The following is a 21608-nucleotide window of genomic DNA, read 5'->3' as shown; positions in this document are numbered from 1 at the left end:
AGTCTGAATTTGGAGAAGATTTTGGAAGGCACACCTGGATTGTTCTGCTCAGCTCTCTACCACTTTAGTGTTGCAGATTTTCTTTGACTATCAGATACTGACTACTAAATTTCATATACACATACATACATTTTAGTTTACAGAATTGGAGGTATCATCAGTTTTTATTGAGCATTTTGTGTATATAGGCACTGTACTAGGCAAAATAATTCTGAAGAATTGTTGGCTCTTCATTTTATTTTATTTTATTTATTATTATTATTATTTTTTTTGCGGTACGTGGGCCTCTCATCGCTGTGGCCTCTCCCGTTGCGGAGCACAGGCTCCGGACGCGCAGGCTCAGCGGCCATGGCTCACGGACCCAGCTGCTCCGCGGCATGTGGGATCTTCCCAGACCGGAGCACGAACCCGTGTCCCCTGCATCGGTAGGCGGACTCTCCACCACTGCGCCACCAGGGAAGTCCTGGCTCTTCTTTTTAATTATGGTAGATAGGAACCTTCCTTGCCCGGCTAAAGCTTGAGCTACTATAATGTAAGTGCTCTTCACTTGTCTGGGAAATTGTTCCCTCTGGATTTAACCAAAGCTCACCCTGATAGTTTCTTTCCATCACTGAAAGTACAAATATCTTCTGGAAAGAACTTTACATACAATTTTATTTTCTCTAGGTCATTGACATCTCACACTTACTCATTCACTCAGCAAATATTTATTGAGCCCATGCTGTATGCCAGACATTGTTCTAGGCTCTGAGGATATAGCAGTGGACAGACAAAAATCATAGCTCTTATGGAACACTTATTCTGAGGGATAGGGCAGAAGTATATATAATATGTATACGTAATACAGCATATAATAGGTCAGATGATGATAAGTGTTAACAAGAAAGATAAAGTAAGGAGGAGATCTAACAAATGCTGGGTGGTCAGGAAAGGTCTCCCTGAGAAGGTAGCATTTGTATAAACACCTAAAGGAGGTCAGGGAGTCAGCCAAGTAGATACAGGAGGAAGGGAGAAATACACAGCTTACTTACCTTGTGTCCTTAACTGAGTCAGCTAGCCACTCACGTTGCCTAAGAGCTATCAAAATTAGGTTAATTTCTGAAGAACCCTCAATGGATAACTAAATATTCTATATTTTATGAGACATTTAAGTGTAGGTGGCAGGGACTAGGAGAAGGAGATGAGGTTGAGAGAGTATTGCAGTGGTGTTGTGTTGTTAAAAACAAACAAACAAACACCCTTCCCGAGATTCCCTTATTATGCTGAATGCAAGAGGTTGGGTGGTTTTCCCTGTCACCCCATCTCATTCTGCATCTTACAGTGAAACTTCAGCCACAGTTGGTTGATATCTCTCACTATGAAATAACTCTCAGAATGCTTAATTTGACTTCTTATAGGCTGAGGAGAGGGCTGTGAGGCAGGGAGCCCTTACATAATATGGGGAGACAGAGTGGACTATAAAATAGGAAGTTAAATGGTGTGAGCTTCAGGTGTTTGGGGTATTGGCTAGTTCCCTTCCAGTTTGAACATCCCTTATTGCTGGTTTCCTAAAGTCTTCTGAGATCCCTGCTCTGTTTGTAGTTTGCTGGGATTGAGGCGTCCACAGTGTTGGATCCCAAATTTACCTATGTATGGAGTTTTGACTTTTCTAACTGATTTTCTAATTTCTTTATACCTGGGCCATGGGAACCTCTGACAACATTACCTTATAGATTGGATTCAGCAAAGAAATTGTCATTTAAGGTACTAATTTTCATTTTCTGTCCTCAGTATCTGTGAGCGGGTAACTCCTCGGCTATCTCACGCCAACTCAGCAGTGGTGCTTTCAGCAGTAAAAGTCCTAATGAAATTTCTAGAGTTGTTACCCAAGGACTCTGACTACTACAATATGCTGCTGAAGAAGTTGGCCCCTCCACTTGTCACATTGCTGTCTGGGGAGCCAGAGGTGCAGTATGTCGCCCTGAGGAACATCAACCTAATCGTCCAGAAAAGGTTGGGAAAAAATGAATTGGTGATTAAAGTGTTTGTAATTTTGAATTAAACTTAATAACATCATTATTAAAGAGGACTGTGTTAAAACTCTGTTTAATGTATGGAAATGAAAATACTGTATGGTAGAGCAACTTGCCCAGGGTCAGGAGGCTAACAGTTGATTTTAGAGTGTTCTTACAATGAATGTCTGGTGTTGCTCTACAATTTAGTTTCTTTTCTGAAGGAACTCTTAGTTGTATGATAGCTAGTGTCTGCTTAATATGGTAATTTAGATCAGGTTGTTGTTCTTCCAGTGGTTCTTCTTGGCAATATATACTTTACTCCTTAAAAAGGATAAAAATAGTCTGCCAGATGGATCTGGTTAGAGGGGTGTAGAGGAAGTTTGTGAGTTGTTTTCTCCTGGAGTGGAGTGTGTGAATGGAGAGCAGAGAAGCACAGGTTAGGTATTAATGCAGACTCAGAAGGATATATCAATATACGCCTCACCTTCCTTATCTTGTGTTTCTGTGTACCACAGGCCTGAAATCTTGAAGCAGGAGATCAAAGTTTTCTTTGTGAAGTACAATGATCCCATCTATGTGAAACTAGAGAAATTGGACATCATGATTCGTTTGGCATCCCAAGCCAACGTTGCTCAGGTCAGACTTAAAGTAGATTCAAGATAAGATCTAATAACTTAGATCTTAAGATCTGGCCTTCAGAAAAACCTAGGCCATGAAATTGCTGTTGGAGAATCCTTAATGATTGTTCACTTCATGGATTTTTAACAGGTTCTGGCAGAACTGAAGGAATATGCCATAGAGGTGGATGTCGACTTTGTGCGCAAAGCTGGGCGGGCCATTGGACGGTGTGCCATCAAGGTGGAGGCAAGTGTCCCATGGTAGTTGTGATCACGTTGTGGGACTCTTTCCTTACATTTTTAAGTTTATCAAAATAATAAAGCACATTGTTAAAATATTAAAGAATTTTTAATGAAAAACAGCTGTCCCTGGTCCCTCTCTTTCCCGAGGGAATCATGTTTAACTCTGTTCCTAGTTTTAGTTATTTTGATTACTTCCATATCTCTAATATCCTTATGCTACTAATTATTGATCTACCAATTGTAGACATTGTCTATTAACTTTCCGCTATGAGAGAAGCAACTTGGTTCATATACTTCATCACTCCTACTTCTACCCTTCTGTATAGATCCCCTGTATAGTTATATCATGAGGTTTTTGTTCCTATATTATCTTTGTAAATTGAGATAATATACCTTTATTTCTTGTTCTATCAACTAGAGTCTTGCAAAGCTTGCTGTGTGTATTATGCCTGTAAATATGTAGAGCCTACACAATCAAATGATTGCGTTTTCTTTCTTATGAAGGCTTTTGTTTTTTCTGTAGTTTATAATGGTCTTTGTCTTTTTTTAAAATTTCATTGTGCCTTCATTGCACTCCTATCTTCTTCCAGCTTTTCAAGCATAATATCAAATTAATAAAACTTTTCTTTTGTTCTAGACCCTTCTCTCTTCCAGTCCTCTGTCCTTCCAGTCCTTACTCCAGTCTGGGTGGTTGCTTTCTTGTCTTCTGCACAGCCATCTTTCCATACAGCCTCCCTTCATTGCTGTTTCTTGTTATGGGTACTTTTTCATAGCATTCCTCTTTTTGTGGTTGCAATAGTTTCTTAAATCTCTTGTGATGTGAATTACAGTTTTTGGTTTTGCTTCTGCAGTTTGAATTTAATTATCTGGAGTATTTTATGGTGATGGTTGCATGTTTATATATGACTTTTTAATTGAAGTGTATACCATACTTACAGTAAATTGCTGCCTATTTATACTAAAAATGAGATGACAGAAAAGTTGTCAGGACTTCTGTGCACATAGGCAGGGCTGTTGACTAGCAGGTTTCTGCTTTAGGGCAGGGAGTTGATATTTACTTCGAAGTCCTCTTGAAGGGCTTCTCTGTGGTCTTAGAGGGCAGATTGGTCCTAGTTTGGTTGCAGCCTTCCAGTAGGTATTAAGGGCTACAACTTACAATGCACTGCTTCATCAGTCACCAAGCCTCTGTTGTTTTTCCTCATTCAGAAGTTTGTTGCAATTAATGGTGGCTTCTGTGCACAACGATATTGTGGATTCAGAGCTCCATATTTGTTCTTACTACTTGACTATGCAATTCTGCTTTTTTTTCTTTTGACATTTTATTTAATTATTTATTTATTAATTGGCTGCGTTGGGTCTTCATTGCTGCACGTGGGCTTTCTCTAGTCGCGGTGAGTGGGGGCTACTCTTCGTTGAGGTGCATGGGGGCTTCTCATTTCGGTGGCTTCTCTTGTGGCAGAGCACGGGCTCTAGGTGCACGGGCCTCAGTAGTTGCAACAAGCGGCCTCAGTAGTTGTGGCTTGTGGGCTCTAGAGCACAGGCTCAGTAGTTGTGGTGCACAGGCTTATTTGCTTCGCCGTATGTGGGATCTTCATGGACCAGGGCTCCAACCCGTGTCCCCTGCATTGGCAGGCGGATTCTTAACCACTGCACCACCAGGGAAGTCCCTACAGTTCTACTTTGAGTCAGATTGGGCCATATGATTTCACAACGATAGTTACTAAAATAATTTGTACAGTATGACCAGTGCTTCACAGGAACAGAAGGAAACAGATGCTGTGTGAGAGAAGTGTCTCTGAAAGCCAAATTCCTAATTGGCCTTCCTTGTTTTTATTTACTGAATGCTGTTTCATATAGTTACCACTGATAAATCATTTAGTAGACTAGTTGTTATAGCAAGAAGTTAATTAATCCTGGTTTCTACTTCTGGTTCTGCCAGCTCAGTTGCTTCACATACTTCGGTTGCTCCATATATACTTCTGTTGCTCCATTTGAGAAATGGGAAAATCTGTTTATTGGATCTTGATGTGTTACATCTTTTTTTTACTACCACACTTCTTAACTTACCACCACTACTTAACCTTTTTCTTTTCTCATTGTGGAATAGCCACCTGCTTATGGTATTAATGCAGACAATTTTCAGAGCTATTTTGGTAGCAGAAGAGTCATTTTGTGCTTTTCACTGCCAGAATGTCATTGTCTTACTAACCTCTCTGACAGTGCTCTTGCAAAGAGTCTCATTCCAAAGTTAAAGAGATTTTTCTATCCCTGGAATTACTAGAAAGTGTTCTCAAAGCATCTAGATTCCTAGCGGCTGTTAGTACCACCTATTGTGACTAAATGGAAAAGTTATCCATCATCTTCTGGAAGAGATGAACTTCTGGTGGCTCTCACTTCTTCCTTTGATTCAGGGTGCCCTGGTGGGAATATGAGTGTGTGAGGAATGAACCTCCTTTGGAAGCTTAAGATCAGCCTTCAAGAATCCTGCCTTTTAGATAGTGTTCTCTTATCTCCAGTTACCTGGATTTGCCTAAGAACTTTTCTTAGAACTGGTTAAATCATGAAAGTTATTAGTTGGAAAGAGTTGCCTAGTCCAGACACAGTTATTGGGGCAGGAGAGGCAGTGATTGCCTGTTTTTAACTAACCTATCCATGGGACAAGGGCAGGAACCAGCGAGGGAATTGTAATAGCCTTTCTCTGTAGCTTCCAGACTGAGCTGCTTCTTTTCTCTCAGGGCATCTGACCCTTTTTTAATGTGTAGTTGGTTTCAAAGATATGACAGATGAGAAAAAAAGAATTTTAGTTTAGTGCTTAGCTAAGATAACAGGGCCTATTGTAAAATTTGGGTGTTAAGAGTTGGAGTTGTTTTTTATCACGACTGTAAGTACAAGTGTTTCCTTGTTGCTTTAAGTATCCTGAGGTGAAAAAAATGTATAATTTTATCATATTAAGTTGGTTAGGTTAAAGATTAAGCATAAGCCATTGAGTCAATAAATAACACTGAAAAAGCAATTTCATAGTACTGTTTTTTCAGTAACTTTTGCCTATTCTTTTTTGTTTGGTTGTTTTTTTTAATAGATTTTACTCTCCACCCCACCTCCAGCTTTATTGAGGTATGATTGACAGATTTAAAGCTGTATATATTACAGTGTATACCTGTTTCTTTAAGGAGGAAATAAACCCCTGCCCTCCTTTTCTTACAAATAAAATGATTTGGTTGGGAGATTTATTTATATGTTTGGTTTTGTTTGAGAGAGATTAAGTCACTAAGTTAAGGTATTCCTCACTTCCCACTCTTCTGTTCTTTGGTGTTTACCATTTCTCATTTTTGTAGCTCAAGATAAGGTACTGACTTATGTCTTATGCAAACAAAAAGCATATGTATTTACTACATAAAATCATTAAAAATAGACAAGTTAAAAGTAGAACACTCTGCTTTTTCTACCCTTCCAGAGATGATGTGGACATGATTTTAAGTCTTTGTTTACATAGTCCTCCATAAACAGGTGTGTTTTTTACAAAAACGAGATCATTCTACAAATGCTATTTACTTATGTTTTGTAGTCTGCTTTTTTTGCTTATTATACATGGACATTTTCCCATGTTACTGATAATATTTTACATCATTTTTAGTGGTTTGTAGACATACTGTGTGATTGCTTCATAATTATTTAGCCTTTGCCTTCCTGTATGGACCTTAAAGTTGTTTCTGCTCTTTTTCCAAATAATGGTTATAAGGAGGATCCTTGTAGCTAAATCTTTGATCTCCAGTTGAGGTGACATTTTTTTCATTACGCTTAGCCATTTGGAATTGCTTTTTCATGGCATGTGTATCTTTTTTTCAATGTGTTATCTTTTCCACATTGATTTTTTAAAGTTTTTTATAATTAATTAAAGGTATTAATTCATTTAATACCCCTTCATTTCATTAATAGTTATTTTCCCAATTATTTTCCTTTTGATTTCATTTGACTTCTTGATGCATAGGAGTTCACATTTCCTTATGTAGTGAGTTCTATCCATTTTCTCTCAATGGTATCTTTTTTAAAAAATAATAAATTTATTTATTTATTTTGGGCTGCATTGGATCTTCGTTGCTGTGTGTGGGCTTTCTTTAGTTGTGGAGCGTGGGGGCTACTCTTTTTCACGGTGCGCGGGCTTCTCCTTGCGGTGGCTTCTCTTGTTGCAGAGCATAGTCTCTAGGTGCTCGGGCTTCAGTAGTTGTGGCATGCAGGCTCAGTAGTTTTGGCTCACGGGCTCTAGAGCACAGGCTCAGTAGTTGTGGTCACGGGCTTAGTTGCTCTGTGGCGTGTGGTATCTTCCTGGACCAGGGCTCGAACCCGTGTCCCCTGCATTGGCAGCCGGATTCTTAACCACTGAGCCACCAGGGAAGTCCCTCTCCCAATGATATCTTTAGTGGACCACCTAGAAAATTGTGCTTCACTTCAAAGTTATATAAAATTCACTTTTATTTTCTACTTTAATGGCAATGGTTTGGTTAAACATAAGAGTGTGGGGATCAAACACCAGAACAATTCATCCTTTCCTTACTGTTATGAAATGTTGCCTTTATCATATACTAAATTTTATATGTCTGTATGCCTTTTTATGTTTCTGGACTTACTTTGTATATACAATGATTGGATATTTACTTTTGTTCCTCTGCCATACTGCTTTAATGGTGTTTTTAAAATTTAATCAAAAGCAATATAGGTGAGATGACAATTTGCTTGAAAATTACTATCCTAGACTTAATTGTTTTTGAATATTGATGCATCATGGGAGATGGCCTTTTGTTTATCTTTATTATAATAATGAAACTAAGGGTTCAGTAAATGTTAGCTTTCTATCAAGCCTTATGCTGAGTACTTTATTTGTACTATCTAATTTGATAATTTAACCCTTACATGCTTTATAATTTATCATAACTTTTATATTTAAAATTTCCCAACTGTTTTGCTGTTGTAATAACAGCACAGGAAATAACTAGCTGAAAATGAATAAAATAGAATTCAAAAATGGGAAAACTACAATAATAAAAGAGAACAGAATCATCATATATATGACCTCATATAAATAACCTCAAGATGCAATTTTGTTTTCGTTATATTGCTTGGAATGGTTTAAATTATAATACCTTTAAAAGATTTTATTACAGAAATTTTTAGGTATACACTAAGGTAAAATTGATTAATGAGCTCTCATATACCCACCATCCATCTTGAACAAATAGCAACACATTGCTGTTCCCATTTGATCTCCCTCTCCCTCCCCCTTCAAGGGAGTGGGTTACCGTTATATTTTAATGCAGATCTCAGATATGATCTTATTAGAGTAGTCCAATGTGTATATCTAATAGATAAGGTCCTCTAAAAAAAATTGTCATGATATCGTTTACCATACTCAACAAACAGTGACTCTTAATCTCATTAAGTACCTAGTCCATGTTCAGTTTTCCCTAATTGTGTCTAAATGTCTTCTTAGAGTTGCCTTGTTCAAATCAAAATCTAAACGAGAGCTAGCTATACATTGCATTTGGTTAATATGTCTCTTAAGTCTTTACTTATTTATTTGGGTACCATTTGTTGAAAGGACTAGATCATTAGGTTTGTAGAATTTTCCAGAGTCTAGATTTGGCTGATAGTATTTTAGTGATGTTGTTTATCTCATTCCTTCATCCCCTTTAGAAAATTAAATCTAGAGGCTTGGTAATATTCATATTCAGTGTTTTAGGCAAGAATACCTCTTAGATGCTGCTGTGAGTTTCCTATTGCATCTTATCAGGAGGCATATAATGGAATGACCCATCATAATACATTGTAATATATGATAAATCAGTCCTTGGTTTTTAGGATCTCTCTTCTGGAACCCTTCTTTTAAAAACTATGACTTATTATTTCAATACATTAGTTTTGTCACTTGTATTCTTCCATATTCCCTTCATTAATGAAAGACTAATAGATTAAATTCTATTTTATAGATGAGCCATAGGCTGTGGAAAGTTGCAGTTTACCTAAGGCCGTAGACTTGCAGTTATATAGCCCAGAAGATGGCAAATTTTTCTTAAGAGTTTTTTGAGTCACAGATAACTTTGAAAATATAATGAAAACTGTAAACCTTCTCCCAGGAAAATATGCTTGTGTGCACAAATGAAATTTGGCAGTTTCATTTCAAGAGGTTTAAAGATGCTTTCTGTCTGTGCTCATTCATGAACTGCAGATAAAGACCTCTTCGCTTGGCTTATTCTTTCATTCTTATTCTTTCCTTCTACCTTGACTTATGCTTTCTTCTCACTTCTGTCATCCTGGCTATCCAAGATGATTTTTTTCACTTGAACTGTTTCTTGTAGTGAGTAAAATTTGGAGTATATCTAGAACTTCTGTATATCTCCATCAGATAACCCAGCCTCTAGTATAGTGTGGTCAAATTAAATGCCTCATCTTTTAGTCTAGTTTAGTTGATACACCTGAATGTTCCAAAAAAATATTTTTTATGTTGAGATTGTGTTATTGTTGTAGTTTCTTAGGACAGGGCCAAAAGTAAGCTCATCACACGAGATGAATTGTGCCAAAGCACAGCAGTAGAGGGCTGCTGCTCGCTCAGGCAAAACAGCGCCGTCTGCCCTGCTGTGGTAGCTTTTATTAAAACATTATCTAGGTTTACACTTTAAGACTTGTTTTCTTAACATTTCAGAAGTGCCAAAGCAGCAACCTATGTTTTTATTAATTATACAAGCAATAATTGGCTTTCGTGAGAACCTACCGTGCTTCGTCCTTGAGCGCAAGAACAGCATAAAGTTCCCACCATTATTTTGATTATACTGAAGTAGCACAAGGACATTTCCTTGCGTTCCCACCACTCTGATTATACTGAGGACATCTCATGGATCAGTGCCCAAAGCGCTCAATGCTTCTTTTGCAGGCCCCCGGTTTGCTGGGGTGGGGGCTCAAAGCAATCAGGACTGTTTGCAGTTCTGGCTTATTCGCCAGCCCCCAGTTTGCTGGGGGGGGGGCTCATGGGTCACGTCTCCTTTCCATGTCCTCAGTTATCCCACTACAGTTATTGGATGGATCATCTGACTTCTCATTATGTTCCTCTTTGCAGCAATCTGCAGAGCGCTGTGTAAGCACATTGCTTGATCTCATCCAAACCAAAGTAAATTATGTGGTCCAAGAGGCGATTGTTATATCTTCCGCAAATATCCCAACAAGTACGTCCAGAAACTTCTGACCCTCTTCCTCAGATCATTTAGGAAATGTTTAAGTAAGGCACTTTGAGGTTGGCTAGGTAAGAATTAATCTTTGTAAAGTAACTGGTCATAATTGAATACTTTATTAAAAATCAGAAATATATAAGTTGGTTAGCACAAGGATTAAAATCTGATTTTTCACTCTGCTTTATCACTCTTAGAAGAATTGAAGTGCTGTCTGAATATGTATTGTCAATTGGCATATATTAAAGTTAGCCAGATTCTTTGGTGATGAAGTTACTATTAAATAAGGATACCCATATATTCCACGTTGTCTGGGAATAATCCATTTTATGCCTCTTACCAGGCATAATTAATAATTGTGCCCCTTTTCACTGTCAGAAATGTCTCAGTTTGAATAATAAATTATATGGTCACCTTATTGTAAAAGCCAGGGAGGTGACAGCTTCACTATTCACTTAGTATGTTACCTAGTACTTGTAGAAAATTATAGAACATGCAACAATGAACTGTCAGAGTTTCAGGCCTTTTCTGAAGTATTGTAGCTGCTTCCATTAAGATATACAAAATCTACATTTTCACTCCACAAAAATTTTCACATTGAGGCCTCTTAGTTATGAAACAAAAATACTTTTTCAGATTTGCTTTTGAAGGCAAACAATTAAGGAATCTGAAAGAGTTAAATAAGAGCAGATCTTATAAGCATCCTAAATCTCATTTTACCTTATAATCATAGAGATGAACTGTGCTAAGGCTTCTGATTATCGTTAAAGATAATGTGAAACGAAGTGACTTACAGTTAGTTAGCTTAGTGGTGGACTCAGAATTAGAAGAAATATTTTAATAGGGTAGTGGTTTATTAAGCATTTTATATATATATATATATATATATATATAAAAATTCTAGAAATGGTATTTTTGGAAAAAGGATCATATACTTTTACCACTCTCCCAGGAAAGAGGAGGGTTGGGTTTCTAAACTTCTTGATTAATTGGGGAGGTGTATACCTTAATATGCTTGGTAAAGAAATGTGTCCATTTCTGGTTTGTATTACTGAGGGATTATGATAGTTTAATTTTAAGAAAGCATTATCGAGAACCTGGTTTAATCAGTGGAAATAGGGCAATTAAGTGTATTATTCAGTTGTCCATATCTCATTTATTATACAATTTCATTCTGATGTTTAAAACTACATTAGCCGGGCTTCCCTGGTGGGGCAGTGGTTGAGAGTCCGCCTGCCGCTGCAGGGGACACGGGTTTGTGCCCTGGTCTGGGAAGATCCCACATGCCGCGGAGCGGCTGGGCCCGTGAGCCATGGCAGCTGAGCCTGCGCATCCGGAACCTGTGCTCCGCAACGGGAGAGGCCAGCATACCGCAAAAAAAAAAACCACCAAAAAAAACACATTAGCCAAGGAGATGGATTTAACATGGTAAAGAATGAGAGCTATAGACCTGTAAAAATAAATACTTGAATTGCTTATTTCTTTAGAAAAACAGGTCATTAGTGTGGGTGCCTTGGGAGGAAAGAACATAAAGATCTCTATAGAAAGCAGAGATAGGTGGATAAGAGACAAAATTACTGTTTCTGGATGCTATTACTGTCTGACTCCATTTTCCTAATAGTAAAGTGGAATTTCTGTTCCTCTACGATGAAGGTAAAATGAAGTAATAGGAAATTTCTCTGATCTAGTTATGAGAAAGACTGTGAGAAATGTAAGGTAGTGGTATTATCTTAAACCATAGGTTAGTTTTTCCTTGTGAAAAGAATATCTGATAAGCTTTTATAAAGATTTATGGTCTAGTTATTAAAACATAATTGAAGGAAAATTGAAGACATTTATAATTTTCTGGCTTTAAAGCCCGTACATTCTCTTGGCTAAAAGTCTTTGTAGTTTGGTGGTGGTTTAGGGTACCTTGTCCATGGTTTTTTGCTTTTTAGGCTTCATTGTTAAATACACTTCTCAGTTTTGCCTTCAGTAACCATAGTCCATTTTGTTATATCAGATATGAAAGTATCATTGCCACTTTGTGTGAGAACTTAGACTCACTGGATGAGCCAGATGCTCCAGCAGCTATGATTTGGATTGTGGGAGAATATGCTGAAAGAATTGACAATGCAGATGAGTTACTAGAGAGGTTCCTGGAAGGTTTTCATGATGAAAGCACCCAGGTAAGTTCCCATCTATATCTTAATGTATTAGATGTTTTGGGGACGACTTCAGGAAAGGTAAAAGTTAGGCAGTTTCATGTGTGCGAATTTATATACACATATAGTATGTTCATTTTTCTCCCAAAAAGGGGTGACCTTTTTCAGTTGTGCTAACTTCTGTTGGAACAAGCCTGCCTAATTTAGACAGTGGTTCTCAAACTTTAATGAGCCTAGAAGCACCTAAGCACTGGTGTTTAACCTGTGTTAAAGGACAGGTTGCTGGGCCCCACCCCTAGAGTTTCTGAGTCAGTAGGTCTGAGATGGGCCTAAGCATGTTCATTTCTTACAAGGTTGAGGGTGGTGATGCTATTGCTGCTGCTGGTCCAGAACCACACTTTGACAACTACTGACTTAGAGCAGTAGTTATTACTTTTTAATTTTCTGTCACCTAAAGATGATTACCCATTGCTGTTAGTAATGGTTGTGGCTCAGTTGCAGCTGGGGTTTCTGTCTAGGGTGAAGGCTGGCATGTGCAGTTTGAAAAGATTCTTTGTGGATGGTTAGACTCCTTCCCATCTTCTGTCTGTCTTCTACCAAAACTGAGAGACCTTCGAGTCAAAGGCCCAGAGAAGCAGATAAATTATTAAAGCTTTTTCCCCGGCATTTGTACTCACTGCAAATTGAAGTTCATGTGTGTAATCTATCATAGTAATTTTAATAGGCCCTACAAGGAACATATACCAGTCGTAGTTTCATGGTTTGGCAGGCGACTCTTTTTTTTTTTTTAATTATTATTTTTAAAATTTTATTCTTTTTTTTTTAAATAGATTTGTTTCATTTATTTATTTATTTATTTTTGGCTGCATTGGGTCTTCCATTGCTGTGCGCAGGCTTTCTCTAGTTGCCGCGAGCGGGGGCCACTCTTCATTGCAGTGCGAGGGCTTCTCATTGTGGTGGCTTCTCTTGTTGCGGAGCACAGACTCTAGGTGCGCAGGCTTCTGTTGTTGTGGTGCAGGGCTTAGTTGCTCTGTGGCACGTGGGATCTTCCTGGACCAGGGCTCAAACCCGTGTCCCCTGCATTGGCAGGCGGATTCTTAACCACTGCGCCACCAGGGAAGCCCTAGCATGCCACTCTTAATTGGTTGTGATCTGGCATAATTCTACTGTCTTGGCTCTTGCCTCAGTATGATAAATGATTCCCTAATTCCCTGGAAGTTGTAGCTTTTGGTGGAAGTAAATAATAAAGGATTTGGTCAGGAACCAGTTTTATTGCCATCAGTATGTTAGCATGTACTTTAAGAAATACAGGTGATTATCTGGGCCAGAAACATACCGGCAGTTTTTGATGCCAAAAAATGCAATTTGGAGATAGGAGGCTAGTGAGTTTTCAGTTGATGAAAACATTTGACTGCTATTGTGGATATTGGCTGAGTTTTAACCTTTGTTTCTTAATCAAAATCAGAAAGACCTCATAGTAAGTCATATTTGGGAAAATATCACTTTGGAATTCATGGTGTGGAATAATGCAAATGCCTTTCACTTTACCTATTAAATTACATTTGCTTAGGTACAGCTCACTCTGCTTACTGCCATAGTGAAGCTGTTTCTCAAGAAACCATCAGAAACGCAGGAGCTGGTACAGCAGGTCTTGAGTTTGGCAACACAGGTAAGAAGTCTGAAAAAAGCATGGAGTTGATTTGTCTTGTTTTAAATTCTAGGAAATTGTGAAACTTTTTCCAAGAAGGTTCATTTGCAGAGATTTTAAACGGAAGGAGTGCAGTCTTTAGATTCTGTTAAAAAAATAAAAACAGTGCCTCTTTTACATATTCTGCTGAATTAGAACTGGTTGTATGGCTTCTAAATGAATCGACTGACTCCAGTTTTAACGATAATTCATGAAAATTGAACTTAGACTCTTTAGTGTTAATGAAGGACATGACTTTGTGAAAATGACATTGAGTCTCACAGTATCTCCTTCTGGGGGACTTAATTTCAGCTTTCAAATGAAAGTACCCTGTAGAGATGGTAAATGCTTTGACAAATATCTCGTGTGCTGTTCTACCTTCTAGATAAGTTGCCTTTCTCTTTAAGTAATTTTAAAGTGCTAATGCTGCTTCCTTATTTATTTAGTATTTTTGGTCCTTTTAGGGAGGGTTCTGATTTCAGGAATGTGGCAACCAGCTGGATACACAGAAATCAAAGTAATTACTTTTTCTGACGTAACTAGTATAATGATCAGTCCATCATGATCCAGTAATGTTCTTAATTGAATTTGAGAACAGGCTGGCTTTAGCAGGTTGTCAAGAGTTATGATGTTTACACATGGAATCTGATTCAGATATTCAATTTACCATTTTCCTCTTTCATCTCTTTATAGTTGTATATTAACAGCATTTGATCTCTTTTATAGTTCTTTAACCTAGTTCTGAGCTGTCAGCTTACCTTTTTTTTTTTTTTTTTTTTTGCTCTGGGGAGCTTTATTTCATATCAATAATGAACACAATTGGAGGACTAAATGTGGTAAATCCTGAAATTAATTAATACGGTTGGGATGTGCACTTAGTACACTTCTTGAAACCCAGTTCCAAACTGAGACCATAAATGTGAACCTTGAATAGTTGTCAATACATCATCTGTTAAGTGGTCAAAGCGCATCATTTGGTACATGATAAATGCAAAGTTCTTCTTTCCTCTGACAGTATTTAATTTTAGAAATGTCAGGAATCCATTTTAAGGAAAAGAAGTTCAACGGGCAGATAAGGCATTTGAATACTTAATGGAATACTATAAAGCAGACAACATTATTAAATACGTTGTTTATAGAATATGCTATACAACTCTGAAAAAAATACAGCCAAGAAAACTGCTAGAGTCAAAGGCTACTTTCTGACACTTGATTCAAGTACAGATGTTTTATAATCAATGAATTCAAATGTGAAAAAGACCTGAACTAGAAATTAAGATAATTGTCGTTTCTGATTACTGATGCACGTAAACATTACTGAGAATTATCGCTTGATTATCTTTTAAGGAGCAGTTGACCAACAGTAGTTGAGTTAAAGGATGTCAGAAAATTCACTTCACAGAAAATAGAGGTGTCCCACTCCACCCCTTGTACCTCTCAGTTTTCTCCATTTCTCCAACAAATTATGAATGAACCTTTTAGTGTGCTATTTCCCCAAGTCTCTAAACCTTCACTTGACCCCATTATGGTTAGTGTGAAGAAGCATCCATATGAGTATGTGGAGTCAAGGGCAGGCCATGGCTCACCATCTGTCCATGAAAAGTGGACTGGGAGGTTGTCCATCACTGATGAGGCATGTCTTGGCACTAAGAGCAGAAATTGGTCATCTTATGAATCAAAGTAGTTTAGGTTAGACGTTAATTTTCACGTTAATGTTTAATAGGTCATCTACAGGGGGCCATTTTGAATAGAAATTGCCCCTTCTTAATCATGTAGTGCTTATTACAGACTCTGTAGGGTGATTGCCATTAAATTAGCCATGTATTTGACTTCATCTTAGGGCCTTGAAGTTCATTTCTGTCTTTTGCTACAGGCCCTGGAGCCTCTCTCCTTTGTACGAAAGAAAGAGCTCTGTATAAATTAACCAGATTCAAAGAAGTCTTGTGTTTATTCTAGATGGTAATATAGTAAACTTGACTTTAATAAGGCCTATGTACTAACACTTCAGAAAACTCCCTAAACACAGATAAATACATATTTATACAGTCTCTTAGCTTTCTCAGAAGTCTCATTTTCTTCAAGAACCATGGGATTTCTGTTTATTAAAGTATTTCAAGTTTTAACTCTCCCCTGATGGCCACATTTCAAAGCATCAGCAATATCTGGCTCTCCATGAAATTTACCACAAGAAGTAGAAAATAAGGAAAGAGAAAATGTAGAGATGGGAGTGCTGGGTGGTGACCTAGAATCACTCGGCAGGTAAGAGACTGTCTCGGCTTACATTGTGTGACAGATTCATGCCTCAGCCAAATTGAAGATTCTGTGTTTATGTATGTGTGGAATAGTCAAAATCATCTTAACTGCTGAGAGGCCACTTGACATTCATCCACCTTGGAAAATAGATATACCTTTCCTATTATTAATTTTACATCTTTTAAAATTTATTTGTTAGAGCTCTTTGAAGTGTTTTTTCTAAAACTTCCTTTTGCCTGAAGCAAGGCAATTTCCATAACCATCAAGGCAATGGTTATTTAATATTATCTATATTGAGCATTCTAGATTTCCTAGTCTAGACCCTTTATTACCCATTTGTATCTCTGTTAAGATGGAGTTAGAACAATTTTCTAAAAAGAATTTTGGCTTTGCTCCTTGTCTACTCACTTTTTAAATTTAATTATTTATTTACTTTTGGCTGCACACAGGCTTTTTCTACTTGCAGCGAGTAGGGGCTACTCTTCGTTGTGGTGCGCAGGCTTCTCATTGCAGTGGCTTCTCTTGTTGTGGAGCACAGGCTCCAGTAGTTGTGGCACATGGGCTTCAGTAGTTGTGGCACACGGGCTCTGTGCTCCGTGGCATGTGGGATTTTCCCAGACCAGGGCTCGAACCTGTGTCCCCTGCATTGGCAGGCAGATTCTTAACCACTGTGCCACCAGGGAAATCCTGTCTACTCACTTCTGAATAGATAAGGCTAGCCTCATAATCAAGTGAGTGTCTTTGGTCGATTCTATTGTATTCACAAGTTCTGAACCCTGCCTTCACCTCCATTGTCTCTTAAGGCTTCTGTACCTGTATTTAACAGGCAGCATAGGAGAGCTGTGTTTTAGGTTCTTGTCAGAGTTCAAACTCACTCTTATTACAGTATTTGCCTGAGATAAAGTGTTTAGGGAGGATTCCCTATGTTCTTATAGATGTTGAAATTTACCACTGAATCAAGCCAGATTAGTAGAGAGCTGGGGATCTAGACTGCATTGTATTTGACCCTTATTAGAATAGTTTTTACTGAATTACACTAATATCATCATCCTGTAGTAAGGGTTGTCATGAGAAACTATCCTCTTAAGATGTGTTATCAAAGTATTTATTCCATTATATATTTTTTTCCTGTATGAAACCCCATAAAAAAATTCCTAACCAGTTTTGGATTCTCTTATGCATTAGTATGTAATTAACTGCCCCTCTGAATGGCTTATCTGACTAGACTTGTTTTTCATATCAGATGTTTGAAAGCTTAGAATCAAATTTAAGGATCTCCCGTAGAAAATGTGTGGGTCATCGTGGCTTGCATTTTTCTGCCTTTGCTTCTAATTTATGTTCTTTAGCCTTAGATGTATTTTTATAAGCTTTGCTAAATCCTTTTCTAGAACACGGCAGGGTATAAATAAACCATCAGACGTTCCTAATTCTAGATTTTCTGTACAAGGACTAGTAGAGAATCTTAGTAACAACAGTCATCTGTATAGTGCTTACTATGTGCCAGGCTTTCAGTGAGGGTTAATACTGTTACTCTTCCCATTTTATAGGTGAGGAAACTGAGACATAGAGAGGCCGGCCCAGTTAGTATGGGGTGGAACTAGGACTCAAACCCAAGTAGCCTGGCTCCAGAGTCTTTGCCCTTTTCTACTCTGTTAATGCTGCTTCTCAAGTCTGAAAGTTAAGAATGACTTTTGAGAATACGCATTTCCTGTCTTCCCTGCCTGAAGCATTGTTGTGCATAAGCCAGTATAAATAAGTGAATTTAGAGGTTTTAAGATTATTGTGGATGATTATTTCATATTTGGCTATAAATAATTAATAAACAGTTTCTCTAGACTTGCCTTTTCTGTCCAGTTAATGAAATCTGAGGCATTAGCATAATAGAATAAGCACATTTATATAAGTCTTTTCCACTGGAATTTTCCTCTGGAATTTTTTTCTCAAGTTCATGAAATAAGAACCTAATTTAATATTTATGTTACCAGCCATAAATTTTTAAGTTGAGGGTAGCATGATCTGCTGAGTTACGTTAATTTGAATTGGGTGGTGGGGTTCTGTTTCTGCTACATCCACTGGTTCAGGACGTGACTGGGCAAATTTCTCTGTCATACTATTGTTCTGTCTTTATAGTAGACTTAATCCTATTGTTTATCTATGCTGAGAATTCAGTGAAGTATATGTGAAATCTTTGTGCTTCTAATTTTAAATAAAATAGTGGTATGATTAGAAATATTATGGGACTTCCCTGGTGGTGCAGTGGTTGAGAGTCCGCCTGCCAATGCAGGGCGCATGGGTTCGAGCCCTGGTCCGGGAGGATCCCACATGCCGCGGAGCAACTAAGCCCGTGCACCACAACTGCTGAGCCTGTGCTATGGAGCCCGCGGGCCACAACTACTGAGCCCACGTGCCACAACTACTGAAGCCCATGTGCCTAGAGCCCAAGCTCTGCAACGGGAGAAGCCACCACAATGAGAAGCCCACGCACCTCAACGAAGAGTAGCCCCTGCTCGCGGCAACTAGAGAAAGCCCACGCACAGCAGTGAAGACCAAACAACGAAGACTCAATGCACCAAAAAATAAATAAATTTATAAAAACAACAACAATAAAGAAAAAAGAATAAAAGGGGAGCAGAGAACAGATACGACAAATAAAAAAGAAATGACAACAGGTCTTTTCGCTTTGATAGTTTTAGAGGAATTAGGAAAGAATACTCATAGAAGTGTCCAAACTTTAGTAATTACTTTTTTTAGTACATGGAAAAGAAGTCTTCACCTTAGTTTTTCCATCTGTGAACTAGAGACCATCATCATCAAAATCACCTGTGCTGCTTGTTAAAAATAAAAGTTCCTGGGCCCCACTTCTGACCTAATGAATCAGAAAGTCTGGAATCTGCACTTTCAGTGGCTTTCCTGGTGTGTTAAAATGTTGATGCACATTATAGTTTAAGAATTACTGTTTCAGAGCTTGCATGGTAAGAATTGTTTTGGAAGCTCTCAAATTTTGGGAAATACACTATTTTCTTGAGATCCCTACAGGGGCCTATAAGACTAGCAGTACAGTAGATCCGAAACCAAATTTTCTGAGTCACCAAACACATAATGGCACCTTAAAATCATAAAAAGTTTCTATTTTATTGTCATTAGCTTTGACTGGGCCTGATTTATCGTGGTCTCCATGTGAAATATTGAAGCAGTGAAGGCCAGCTGATAGTAGTCCTAACAGATCACCCCTCAGGATAACTGAGTTTGGACAGTGGAGATCCTTGCCCACTCTTCACTTCTAGTCCTGGAAAATATGCACTCATTTTCTCATTTCTCATAGGACTAAATTTTTCTGTTAAGATTTACAGTATGTATACCCTTTGATCCAGTGATTCTGTTTCCAGAAGTTTGTCCTGTTGCAGTGTTTTGAATTTGTGGGGGGACTCAAGCTATTTTCACAGAAGTATATATTTTGTGAATCCCCACAGGAATTGTTTTTTTTTTTTGGCCATTTGGTTAAATATGTACCAGGTATATGAGAGAAATAGTTTGAAGTAAAAAAAAAATTATTTTGATAAGTATATTATTAAGCTGTATTATGTAGTTTATTTTAATATGTTTAACAACTTTACTACTATATAAAGGCAAATTAAGTTTTCCCAGTTAAGTGATGTGTAGTGTTCATTGTGTAATAAAAAGCATAGTCTACAAATTTTAGATGACATGCTTTGGGGACTGAATATACAGATTAAAATTTAACTTTTAATTTAAATATCAATAAAAGCTGGGCAGGGGATTGCTTTCCTGATGCAATACTTGGAGAAAGTTGTATTCTGCTCTTTTAAAAAATCAACTTGTTTATGTTTCATAATAGTCACGCTTTGTTTCCAAATGAAAATCTAAGTGAGGAGGTTTCAGGCTGCTATTTATAAACACTTCCTCAGGAGCAAATTAGCCCCCCTCCCAACAAGCAACAAAACAAACTCATTTAAATTGGATAGTATCACTGTTTCCTTTTTTTAACCCTGGCATTTCAAATACTACAAACATTTTGATATGAATAATACATGTATATATGTGCATTTCTATTAGAATAATGCAACCTATGTATGTGATAAAGATTACCTTGAGGTAAAATTTACCCTTTTTATACTGTATTAACTTGTATCTCAGTGTTCTTTATGCTTTTTTGTTTTTAACCAGCACTCCATTTTGAGTGCAAATTAAATAATACATGATTAAGAAAATGTATATAAAACCATCAGGGTCACTTCTGGTGTTGAGCTGAATGATACGTGCCTTAAATGGCTAAATTATAAACCAGTTCATCTGCTTATGTAGAAACTCATGGGAAAAACCCTGGCCTAGTTTAAAGAAAATATTTTTGTATGTGTTTTAAATACAGAAATTGAAATGGGACTGATTGTTGCCTTTAATAACATGATACCACTGAAACAATTCATGCGTAAATGAATGCCACTATATAGACATTCTGAGAGGTGGATACCAGGATATTTATTGCAACTTTATAATGATTGCAAAAATAAATAGTAGGAAGGAGGGAGAAAGAGGCAACAGCCTAAATGTTCATCAATAGGACACTAGTAAATAATGATGCAGTGCTGCATATACAGTGGAAAATGACAGCTGTATGTGCCAATATGGAAAGCAGCTTGAGAAGCAGTATACATACTATGAAACTGGTTTTGTATAAAATAAATATATATGTGTGGGAGCTCTCTGGTAAGATATATAGTGCACTGTTAATATGGCTATTTTGGGGATGGGGAGTTAAGGTGGGATAGGGTTGGATGATAGGGGGAGACTTATTTTTATATTATACATTTCTAAATCGTGATGTGTCATTGATAATAAATTTTTCTTAGCCATGACCATGTATAAAATTATTTTTAAACAGCCACAAAAAAAAGAGACCACTAAATTCAAGTGTCACCCCTTTTAGAAGCACTTAGTTATGTTCTCTCTTGAACAGTTTTTTTTATTATTTAGGTAATAGTACCTCTCATACTATATTGTAATAATTAATATTCTTTGAGCTCACTGAGGTCAGGCACTGTGTTGTTGTCTCTTTATTTCCAGGGCCTAGCCAGTGTCTCCATAGGAGATAGTTAATAAATATTTGAATGAAGAAAGAAGGTATGGGTGAAATATATGTAAGCTGTGTTTCATGAATAATCCTGCTAATATTAAAGCAGTTAAAAACATTATTTTTATGTCCTGAGGTCATCGTAAGCAGTTGATTTTTACTGGCTTAAAATTTATTTTCCTTTTCCCAACTTCATTTTGAATTTGAGTCTTAGAACTAACCTACTTCAATTTATATTTAAATTCTTGGAAACATTAGAGATTACAGAATTATGGCTCTATTAACAATATATTGAGTCTAAATATCTTCTTAACGGCCAACTCTGCGTAAATCACTTCAGCATTGCCTTGATAATAAATCCAGCAGT

At 37.4% G+C, this 21608-nt stretch overlaps 1 protein-coding gene across 1 annotated transcript in view; it reads left to right on the top strand.

The window, feature by feature from the left end:
• Positions 1-21608, top strand: part of LOC309975941 (AP-2 complex subunit beta-like) — a 59812-nt gene that overhangs the window by 18656 nt on the left and 19548 nt on the right. The window contains 7 exon segments of the mRNA XM_082861308.1: positions 1771-1992; positions 2510-2630; positions 2763-2858; positions 9960-10038; positions 10041-10065; positions 12071-12236; positions 13783-13881. Coding sequence (XP_082717434.1) covers positions 1771-1992; positions 2510-2630; positions 2763-2858; positions 9960-10038; positions 10041-10065; positions 12071-12236; positions 13783-13881 — 808 coding nt within the window.

The sequence above is a fragment of the Leucopleurus acutus genome (genome assembly GCF_964270905.1).
Source record: "Leucopleurus acutus genome assembly, chromosome: 19".
Classification (NCBI taxonomy): Eukaryota; Metazoa; Chordata; class Mammalia; order Artiodactyla; family Delphinidae; genus Leucopleurus; species Leucopleurus acutus.
The sequence above is the reverse complement of the archived record's forward strand: the minus strand, read 5'-3'. Positions and strand labels throughout refer to the sequence as shown.